General features: G+C 42.1%; 2 protein-coding genes across 3 annotated transcripts in view; one reads left to right on the forward strand and one right to left on the reverse strand.

Moving 5' to 3' along the window:
• Nucleotides 1-3,555: 3,555 nt before the first annotated feature.
• On the forward strand, nt 3,556-5,912 carry ifnphi2 (interferon phi 2). The gene is made up of 5 exons (XM_070981115.1): nt 3,556-3,684; nt 4,073-4,165; nt 4,268-4,429; nt 4,586-4,657; nt 5,805-5,912. Exons 1-5 carry the CDS (start codon nt 3,556-3,558, stop codon nt 5,910-5,912), a joined length of 564 nt encoding a protein of 187 aa, XP_070837216.1.
• Nucleotides 5,913-9,759: 3,847 nt separating this feature from the next.
• syngr1a (synaptogyrin 1a) overlaps nt 9,760-11,107 on the reverse strand; it is a 6,938-nt gene continuing 5,590 nt past the window's right edge. For both annotated transcript variants that reach the window (XM_070981113.1, XM_070981111.1), the window contains exon 4: nt 9,760-10,685. In XM_070981113.1, the coding sequence (XP_070837214.1) occupies nt 10,560-10,685 (126 nt within the window). In that variant the 3' untranslated portion in view covers nt 9,760-10,559. The remainder of the gene's footprint in view (nt 10,686-11,107) is intronic.

Here is an 11,107-nt window from a genome sequence, read left to right on the forward strand (position 1 = left end):
TCCTACCTTAAAGAGCCCTGATGTGACTTTCATTTCATTCGTTCAAACTGCTCTGAAACTGGACACATAATCCATAAATCCACCTGTAATATGTTATAATCCATGAATGTAACAAGAAACACCCCAACTTTGGGGTAAACCTCTACATTTACACCTTCATTAAAAAATACATAAATTCCTCTTATGGCATGAAGCACCTGCGATTTTATACTTTTTAAGCAGTTTTAAGGCCCTAAACTCTGTCCATGAATGTTTCCATTAATTTATCCCTCATCTCTTCAACTGAAAACTAAACGTCTGCATAAGAATCAAATCAAAATCTCACTAAAATCTAATCTGAAAATATCTTTATCTTAATTTCACCCAAAATCAATACCACTGTTAAGTCTAATCCTCTAAGGACATGGAGGATGAGGATGTGAAGACCACTTCCTTCACTTATCAGTGAGTCTATTTTTTAAACGAACGTGTGCTTTAGTTTTTGAAACAAAAGGACAAATGAAGTCTTTTCAGTGAGTTATTGATTTGAAGCTAAATGTTTAATTATGACGTACGTCTTGCACACGGTATGCAGGGGTGGTGGGTGATGGGCGGGGGTGGTGTGTGATGGGTAGGGGGTGAGGTTGAAAAGGGAAATTTCCAAATTTCGTAGAATTTTTTGCTGTGATTTTGCTTTGAAGACATCAGTTTCAGTTTCTGTCCTCCCAGGATGAAGCATTATTTAAACCACAACATGCCAGACGCTCATCAGAACCACAACAACAAGCAGAGGAACCAGATCAACAAAGACCAGGACCCTCACCACCTGCAGGACCCCCCAGACTTCCAGGACATCTGCTGATACGCAGACACTCTTTAGGTGAGTTTAATTCATGTGTTCATGTTTCTGGTTAATGAACAAACGTGTGATTTTTGTTCAGGATGAGTTTTAAACGTGATTTCAGAGATCACACTGAAAGTTTCTGAATATTTTCAAACTTATTTCTGTTTCATAGTTTTTAGATTTGTGTCACTAATTTCAGATCAGTGGTTCAACTTTCCTAAAGCAAGTACTAAAGTACACATTTCAGTTACTTTTACTTTACTTTACTTTACTTGAGTATTTCTACTTCTACTCCACTGTATCTCAGAGGGAAATATTGTACTTTGTTCTCCACTACAGTAATCCTGCAGCTTTAGTTACTTCTTTCTTTCTTTCTTTCTTTCTTTCTTTCTTTCTTTCTTTCTTTACATAAAAACACATGAAGAGTTTATAAAATCTGATATTTTGTTATAGATTAACAGTTTCAGTAGAAATCGTCAGTGGATTAAAACATTGATTGATCGTCTGTTGTTTTAATGGTTTCATTGATCTCTGCTGTGGAATCATGTGATGTTTGATCTTCTCACATGTTTGATTGGCTGCTTTTCCTCTCAATCATCTGATGTGTTTGTAATCATGTGGAGCTTTGGACCAAACAAACATGGTGAAGGCGTCACTTTGGCTCATCGTCAACACATTTCTCATTGTTTTCACAACGTTTCCAAAGCAAACGATCAATTACGAAATTTCAACTTTAAATTTTGATCGATCGATGGAGGAAACGATCAGCTGATTGATCCAGAATGAAAAGAATCATTAGTTTAAAATGAGCTCCACCTCAACCAGCTCCAACAGGAACGTCCTGCTGAGACATGAACGAGGAGACACAATGATCTAAAGAGACCAGAGACAAGAGGACAGCAGACACAGGGGACACAGTCAGTACTTTGACATTAATACTTAGTTACTTACTTAAGTATTTTTCCTCATTGCACTGATGTACTGACTGAAGTAACATTTTCAGAGCAGTATTTTTACGGTGTGGTAATAGTACTTACACTGAAGTGCAGAATGTAAGATACTTCATCCATCACGTTAATCTCGTAACTCAACATAAAACAACATCAAAGGTTAAAAAGCTTCTTAAGTTTGTTGACTTTTTCTGAGCTTCAGCTGAACTTGAACCTCACATTTTTGTTTAAAGAAACTATTTGAGACCTTTTGCAAAGTTTAACTCTGAAGTTTCCACACGTGATCAGACAAACATGTCAAATCTAAAGCTTGATGACGACACTTACCGTTTGTCAGAATAACGTAACAGGGTTTCCACATCTCCAGTTTCCTCGTCCGCAGCGGTCAGAAGCATCGAGCGTTGAAGCAGAGGTGGAAATATTTGTCAGCGTGAACACGACTAATAGAAACGCTGACGAACGGCAGGCTGCGGTTTGGTTTCAGAGCCGACCAACAGCTCACAAATCAGAGCCGAGTCCTGGTTCGAAGCAGTTTGACTCACAAACGGCTTCTCGCTTTGACTCGTTTTCATCAGTGCTGAAGTGGAGCTTCACATCGACGTTCGTGTCGAGAGTCACTTTATTCCTTCTCTCTGAAATGAAACCTAACTTCGTTTTACTCTGACAGATATTTCCATCTCAGCATCTCTGACGCTCGATGCGTCTGACCGCCGTCGACCTGGAACTCTTACTAACAGGAAGTGTTATTATGACAAACAGTCACTGTGAGCCGTCGGCATCGCTTACGAAATTTCAACGTTAAATTTCAAATTTAACGACACTTTGAGCTTCAGCCACCGTGACGGACCCTCAGCTCCACTCGGCCGATGTCGGCCAATAGAAACGCTGTTGTGGCTCAGTTGACTGATTGATTGATTAACGCACTCCGGTCATGTTGAACTGGACTGTTATCACGTTGACTTTGATTATTATTCATTTCTTTGGTTTTAACGTTTGAAATCTGAATTTGAACGTGTTTGTTTCAGTTTTTCTCTTTTCTGTTCTCTTTTTGTCCTACGCTCAGTGAACGCCTCACTGTTCAAACAGTGCCGCTTCATGTGGTGTGTTTTTGGGCTCCAAACTCAAAGTTGTGCTTCAGGTTTTCTGCTCTGATGTCTCTGTGGTCTCTGAATCCAGATCTGAGGAGGAAGAGACATCCAGAGAGTCACAGCTGAGCTCTGAATGGATTCATTCAGAAACACTCAGTGACAACGAATAAGATAAGATAAGATAAGATAAGATAAGATAAGATAAGATAAGATAAAAAAGACAAGAGAAAATAAGTGAAGGTTTTCAAAGCAGCAGAGTGATGTCTCCCTCTGAAGTGATGGACGTTGAACTTTGGACCAGATGATCAGTTTTTGGTGAACTTTAAGAACGTTTATTCACTCCGTGTGGAAACGACTGTTTACCTGAATGAACCTGCAGTGACTCACCTGGCAGACCAGACGCGTCCTGGTCCAGGTCTCTGTTGCTGAGGTTTGGATCAGACTCTGTGTGGTTTCGTGACTCATGCAGGTAGACCGCCTCTGATTGGCTAATCAGTCCTGACAGCCTGCCAATCTGCTGCTCTTTGTTCCAGATTACCTGAATTTACCTGAGGCTGCCGGCTCAGAGGGCACACCTGAAGCATCTCAGTCCAGTTCAGACCAGACCAATTCTGGGACCATAACCGCCTGAGGAACCTGCTAAAGATCAGCTGAAACAAAAACCGTCTTGACCAGGACCATCGGAACCAGAACCATGATGCTGTCTTCAGTCCTCCTTGTCTTCCTGCAGGTCTGCAGCCTCCAGCTGACGGCGGTCGCCGTGCCGACCTGCCGGCTGCAGGGAAAAGTGGTCCAGTCGGCTCACGACCTGCTCAGAGACCTGGTATGACCTTTGACCTTTATACAGAATGCTGTCACCTGTCGACTGCTGTCAGTGCTCTTATGGAAGCGTCGCCTCGGCTGCTTTCAGAGCACACTGACTGCACTTCCATTGACTTCAGTTTGGAAACGTTGACTCTTATTTCACCTCCATTTCCATCAAACGATGACTCTTTCAACGCTTTCACGCTTCAGCTTTATTCAGTACTTACACTTCAACTCCTTTCAAACGACTCAAAATTATCAACAGCAAACATGTTCACTTTCTTCAGAAGGTAGCTTAGCATTAGCTGCTGTTCGGTTTGTCAGTGTCTTTCTACATGTAGCTTAGCATTAGCTGCTGGTAGGTCAGTTGCTTATAATGGTTCAACTGTTTCCTGTCTGTCCTGTAGGGGGGGAAATTTCCCGACCACTGTCGGCCATACAACGCCAACATTTCCTTTCCAGGCTCCGCCTTCCCTGCTGCCACAGCCAGTCACCCTAAGGTAATCCTCTGACCTCATCGAGCCTCCCAGCAAAATCATAGAGCTGCTTTCATTCTCAAACCTGCTTGTTTCAAACACTGATCTCTGATTGGTTCCCTGCAGTGCCGCCAAGCATTATGGGTGGTGTATGAGTCACTGCGGGAGGCGGGACTAATCTTCGATGACCATGAGTTACCTGTTGGAGAGGGCGGAGTTACCTGGGATGATAAGAAACTTGAGGACTTCCAAAACCTGCAGCACCGACTGCTGGAAGAGGGAAGCTGTGTGAGTACCTGTCTGCCTGCACACCTGTCTATCTGTATCTCTCTGTCGGTACACCTGTCTGTCTCTCACCTGTGCAGCAGGTGTCCCGGGCTCCTCTTGGTTATTTATGTATTTTTCTGTCCTTTTCCCTCCTGTCCTCCCTGTCTCTCTCTCCAGTTGTCCAGTGTTGATACTTCAGGTGTTTTATCTCCTTACTTCAGCAACGTGACGGCGGTTCTTCAGCAGCAGGTAAACTCCTCAGAGGTCTTGTTGCTGATGTTGTAAATAAAGTTAAAACTGTGTTTCCAGATGAGATTAGAGAGTGTGACGTCAGCAGAGAACAGAATGATTCTGGACTAACTTTCAGGAACAGTCTCACATATTAAGTTAAGTCTCACATGTTAAGTCTCACATATTAAGTTAAGTCTCACATGTTAAGTCTCACATGTTAAGTTAAGTCTCATATATTAAGTCTCACATGTTAAGTTAAGTCTCACATATTAAGTTAAGTCTCACATGTTAAGTCTCATATGTTAAGTTAAGTCTCACATGTTAAGTCTCACATATTAAGTTAAGTCTCACATATTAAGTTAAGTCTCACATGTTAAGTCTCATATGTTAAGTTAAGTCTCACATGTTAAGTCTCACATATTAAGTTAAGTCTCACATGTTAAGTCTCACATATTAAGTTAAGTCTCACATGTTAAGTCTCATATGTTAAGTTAAGTCTCACATGTTAAGTCTCACATATTAAGTTAAGTCTCACATGTTAAGTCTCACATGTTAAGTTAAGTCTCACATATTAAGTTAAGTCTCACATGTTAAGTCTCACATGTTAAGTCTCACATATTAAGTTAAGTCTCACATGTTAAGTTAAGTCTCACATGTTAAGTTAAGTCTCACATGTTAAGTCTCACATGTTAAGTTAAGTCTCACATGTTAAGTCTCACATGTTAAGTTAAGTCTCACATGTTAAGTCTCATATGTTAAGTCTCACATGTTAAGTTAAGTCTCACATGTTAAGTTAAGTCTCACATGTTAAGTCTCACATGTTAAGTTAAGTCTCACATGTTAAGTCTCATATGTTAAGTCTCACATGTTAAGTTAAGTCTCACATGTTAAGTCTCATATGTTAAGTCTCACATGTTAAGTTAAGTCTCACATGTTAAGTTAAGTCTCACATGTTAAGTCTCATATGTTAAGTCTAATGTTAATGCCTCTGTTGAGGGAATGCTTCTCCCTGACTTCGGTCTGTCAGGCAGAGCTGCCTCCTGCTCAGGCTGAGGTATCAGATCAGATCTGAGTTCAGGTGTTCAGGTACCAAATGCATTGTTGAGGCTGTCAGAGTGTGTTGACCAATCAGAACTGAGGGGGCCGGTCTCTGTGTGTTGCTCAGGACAGCGCAGCCTGCGGTTGGATGGCTCTGAGGAGAGATCTGCTCAGGGTCCTAATGTCCGTCCTCCACCAACACCACAGCTGTTTATCCTGGGGGAACGCCCACTGATGACAGGAGGCCACGCCCACTGACGAGAAGAGACCACTCCCAGTCACAAGAAGAGGACAATATTTATTTTGTTATTTAGGAATTTATTTATTTATTTATTTATTTATTAGGACAAATTTTTGATATTTTCATATTAATATTTTCATACTTTAACATATTGAACATTTGTTTTTTCTTTTTTGACTTAAGTTCATCTCTTTGAGTTTTGTATTGATTTCAGTCAGATTAAAGCATCAAGAAAAGTTTCTGACAGTTTGACGTTTCCTTTGACTGACACACACACACACACACACACACACACACACACACACACACACACACACACACACACACACACACACACACACAGAGTAAACATGCTGACTCAGCTCTGCGGTGACTCACTGATAAACACTCAGGATGAATAAAGTCACGCTGACTCATTTAGTTTCTATTTAAGGCTCGTTATTAAAAGCGGAGTCAGACTGTGGTGAAAACCAACAGATTTCAACTCGTCTGACTCTCGTGTCATTTATGTGTGTGTCAGGCTGGATCACTTCTAACCTGGACAGATCACCACGGTAACCAGATCACATGCAACCTTTAGAGAACAGCCGAGTCGATCGAGCCCAAACAGAAAAGTTTCCTCTTCGTCGTCAGCCTTGTTGACGACGCCGTTCCGGTTCTTTATTGATACATAAACAACAGTTGGAGCAAAGCAGTCAGCAGGTGAACGCAGGTGAGTCACACAGGTAAGAGGAAGGTGACGGAGCAGCGGCTGAAGTTCAGTGCGTGAAGCAGAACGCGTCCTGATGAGACGAAGAAGCGCTGTGGTCGGTCATGTTGAGTGTTCACACGATGTCACGCTTCACAAACATGGAAGTGAATTCATCCACGATCTTCAGCACCAAACGTCTTCCTCGCTCAGACGCTGAAGATGAAGCTGAGCTCAGTTTGTGTTGATGACTGAAGAGTCAAACATCTGACTTTCACTTTCCCTTCAGACACGTTTAGACAGTGAAGACGGCGCCTGGTGTTTCATCTCTGACTCACGCACAGCGACAATGAATCCATCAGGAATGCTAAGCCAACACATTCTTCATGTGCTCATTCATTCGAAACGAGTCGAGTCGTGAAGAGGTGAACGAACAGACCTGTCAGCACGTTGACATTCATCGTCTCCGAACAGCAGAATCAACAAACTGAAGAACGTCACGATGAAACGTTCAGAGCGAGGATTCACAGCACGTCAGCAGAAAGGCAATAAAATCTTCAGTTATATCTTCATCAGCGTAAGAAATCACCAGAAAATCAGAACCGTTGTGTTGTTAGCACGGTGGCATGGTGGCAACACTGTTGCCTCACAGCTAGAGGGTCCCGGTTCGATTCCCGCTGTGGGCGCTGGTGGCGTGTCCTCCACCATGCCTTCAGTGCCTGCTGCTCGAGGAAAAAGGGCCTTTCTGTGTGTTTGCATGTTCTCCCTGTGCTCACCTGGGGCATCCCCATTAAATACCCCCACTAAAAACATGCAAGAAGACCACCTGACCAATGGTGATGACAGAGGAACTGGCCGGTCGGCTGGCAGCCCACCGCTCCTGGTCTGCCTCAGAGGAAGGACGGACCAAGGATGGGTTACAAGCGGAGAAAGAATTTCACAGATGCATGGCGTGAGCAGTTTCCCCCCCTGACTCCGCATGTTGTGTTAATTGTGACTAATAAAGGATTTCTTCTTCTTCTTCTTCTTCTTCTTCTTCTTGTTACCTTAAATGAGTCTTTGTTTCCTCAGAGGAGGCAGCTCCTCTTCCTCAGAGTCCACCATGTTGCACTGTCATGTTTCTACAGGAGCCCAAAAAGGACAAACCAAACACTGACTTCACAGAGACTTTTATGTTTCTGGCAGAGGCTGAGGCGAAGGTTGCAGTCTGCAGCCTCAATTCAATTCAATTCAATTCAATTCAATTCAATTCAATTCAATTCAATTCAATTCAATTCAATTCAATTCAATTTAATTTTATTTGTATAGCACCAAATCACAACAGAAGTTGTCTCAGGACACTTTCCATACAGAGCTGCTACAGACTGAGCTCTTTATCTACAGAGGACCAACAATTCCCTCATGAGCAGCACTTAGAGACAGTGACGAGGAAAAACTTCCTTTAACAGGCAGAAACCTCAGACTGAACCAGGATCAGGGTGGACGGCCATCTGCCTCCACCGGCTGGGTGAGAGAGGAAGAGCAAGAGAGGGAGAGAGAGACAGAGAGAGGGAGAGAGAGGGAGAGAGAGAGAGAGAGAGAGGGAGAGAGAGAGAGACAGACAGACAGACATGCAGTCACAGTAACAGTGACAGTGGATGTAATAACAGCAGTAGCAGTTGCAGTGGATGTCAGGCAGGGCCAAGGCAGGAGACGCAGCTGAAATCCACAATCCAGATTCAGACACTGTCCATGGGAACCTGCAAGACGACAAAGCACAGAGACTCCGGGGAAGGAGCTAAGTTAGTAACACGCCGTGGTAGGACATGAGAGCGTGCGGATGGAGAGGGACAGAAGGACAGAGGAGCTCGGTGTGTCTTTGGATGTCCCCCGACAGTCTAATCCTATAGCAGCATAACTAGGGGCTGGTCCAGGACCAGCCTGAGCCAGCCCTAACTATAAGCTTTATCAAAGAGGACAGTTTTAAGACGACTCTTAAATGTAGAGACAGTGTCTGCCTCCCGGACAAAGACTGAAGATGGTTCCACAGGAGAGGAGCTTGATAGCTAAATGCTCTGACTCCTGTTCTGCTTTTTGAGACTTTAGGAACCATAAGTAGAAATGCATTCTGGGAACGCAGTGTTGGAGTAGGGCAATAAGGTACTATGAGCTCTTTAAGATAAGAAGGTGCCTGGCCTTTTATGGCTTTGTAAGTAAGGAGGAGAATTTTAAACTCTATTCTAAACTTTACCACTAAATCTAGAGTGGATTTAGATGTCACTAAATCACACTGGACCTTTAAAGTGAGTCAAACAGACGCTTCACAGCATCGAAGCAGCACGTTTGTTTCATCGCTGAAGGTTTTTATAATGATGATTATTTCACAGCCCTCTGTCTTTTATTTCAACATGGATGTGAATGTGTTGGATGCTGATGTTAACTCATCTCTGATTGGTCGAATTCATGATAAGAATTGTTGCCCTTTAATTTTCTGTTAGTTCAGTTGATGGAAATAAAGAAAGTGGTCTGTTTGGAGGGCGATGCCTTCATCTCATCTCGCCTTCCTTCTTATTGTTGCTGTTTTTAAGCTCCTTTTATTGTGTTGAGTACTATTGGTTTTAACTGTGTTGAGCAGCATCATATTTAATGCTCTCTGTTGTGTATTTTTTAGTGTTTTTAAGCTGATACAGGAGTTTCTCGTTGTGGGATAATTAAGATCTGAAGTGTATTTTCAGTATTTAGTATTTGTTCATGTAGATTTATTAAAGTCCATGTCTGTATCTCTGGCTCAGGTAAATATTGTTACGTCCAACATGGAAAGTCTAAAAAAGTATTTAAAACACACAGACAACAGACTTTTATTGACTTCATTATCAGACAAACCACAAATGAAAAACAGCTGCAGCACCATTGAATCAAATGTGTTATTTCTTCACAGGCAAACATTTTCTTTGTCAAACTGTCATTAATATTAGTTTCCTCCTCCGACCAGCAGGAGACGCTGCATCTGTTCCAGCTGGCGCCCCAGCCAATCAGAACGCTCATGAACATGAGCGTGGTTAGAAACAAAAACAACAAAAAGTTTGTCTTTGTGTGTTTAAAGATCAACTTTGTCCACAAAGTGTACTTAATCGTCTTACTCTTGCTCAAAACCTAATGTTAGCTAACTAAATGTCTAACTTTCATTGTTTGGTGCTAATCCAACAATAGGTGACGCTGTAACCAGCTAATTTTAAAAGTGACACTTTTCTTACGTTTCTCTGAAATATTTACTTTCTGTAATTTTAGCATTCTTTCAGACTTTTAATGTGAAGGGGCTTTTATTGTGAAAACAGAATAGCTGCATGTCTTGAACTAACTTCATTCTGTCTCCTGTAGTGTAATAGCTAATCAGCAAATAAACAAACATATAATTCAATAATAGTAATAATAAATAATGCTAGCTTTAGCGAAATGGCTATCTTAACAAAACAGTAAATTTGCTCTATTCAATTGGTTAGAAAATACTTTAACAGTCTGATTAGCCAATCTATAATGGTGGCTAAAGTTAGCTAGAGAGCTAGTCGATGATAGCTCAGTCACAGATAAAATTTTAATCGTCCCTTATAATCCAGAAAAAGTTATCAGTCTGTCATAAAAATCAATGTTAGCTAACTGGCTTTTTAACCTCCACTGCTAACAAACTAACGCTGGTTGGCTAGTGAGCTTCTGCTGCTAACAAGGTGATCTAGTTTTTTTTTTTTTTAAATAAACTCCAGCAGTCTGTGTAGGAACATACATGGGTTAGTTGTGCTCTGTACTGTGATTGGCTGCTGACACACAAACCACGCCCCCTGGTGGAGCATCATCACAGGTTATGAAACTGGCTTGATTCACTTCGTAAACTTTGTGTCACATGTCCTACGCGATGAAACGTTCCTCCATGTTGCTGTTGTCTGAGTCGTTGTGTCCATCAGTCTATAAGCCCCGCCCCTCTACTCATCTGTAGGCGGGGCCTCGTCCAGAGCTTCCTGTTGGTTGGGGTCAACGTAGTCCTGATTGAATATGACAGAATCAGCTCCCAGTTTAAATCTGTGGATGGCCAGTAGACACTGGACAGCCTGCAGACACACAGATGATTCAAATCAGAAAACTTTATTGACAGTGTTTGACGTTAAGAAATGTTAACCACAGTCATTGAAGAAAAAACTTTATTTACCAACAGCTGAGTTAAAGGAATATTCCACTGAAAACTTCATCACATTGGAAAGTTTCATTGTTGTATTTTTGAGTTTCGGACTGGAAAATGTCAGAAGATCTGAACATGACGCGGCATTCTGTGTTCAAGCGTTCAGCTTCCAGCGTGAAAGGCTGAATGAAGGCTGAATGAAGGTGAATCTTTATATTTGTGGAACAACATTGATCCTGTTCGTATCAATCTGGAGGATGAATCATTGGCAGACTGACATGATGATTTTTGTGATGACCCTCCGGGTGGAGACATACCCCCGCCCGCCCCGTGGTCTGATGGAGCTGCTGGTGG

This window comes from Chaetodon trifascialis, chromosome 15, assembly GCF_039877785.1.
Source record: "Chaetodon trifascialis isolate fChaTrf1 chromosome 15, fChaTrf1.hap1, whole genome shotgun sequence".
NCBI lineage: Eukaryota > Metazoa > Chordata > Actinopteri > Chaetodontiformes > Chaetodontidae > Chaetodon > Chaetodon trifascialis.

Excerpts from the sequence above, each read along its gene's own strand:
- ifnphi2 (XM_070981115.1), top strand. The coding sequence starts at position 3,556 with ATGATGCTGTCTTCAGTCCTCCTTGTCTTCCTGCAGGTCTGCAGCCTC. Across the intron at positions 4,166-4,267 it reads CCACAGCCAGTCACCCTAAG|TGCCGCCAAGCATTATGGGT; the intron begins GTAATCCTCTGA and ends GGTTCCCTGCAG. Across the intron at positions 4,430-4,585 it reads TGCTGGAAGAGGGAAGCTGT|TTGTCCAGTGTTGATACTTC; the intron begins GTGAGTACCTGT and ends CTCTCTCTCCAG.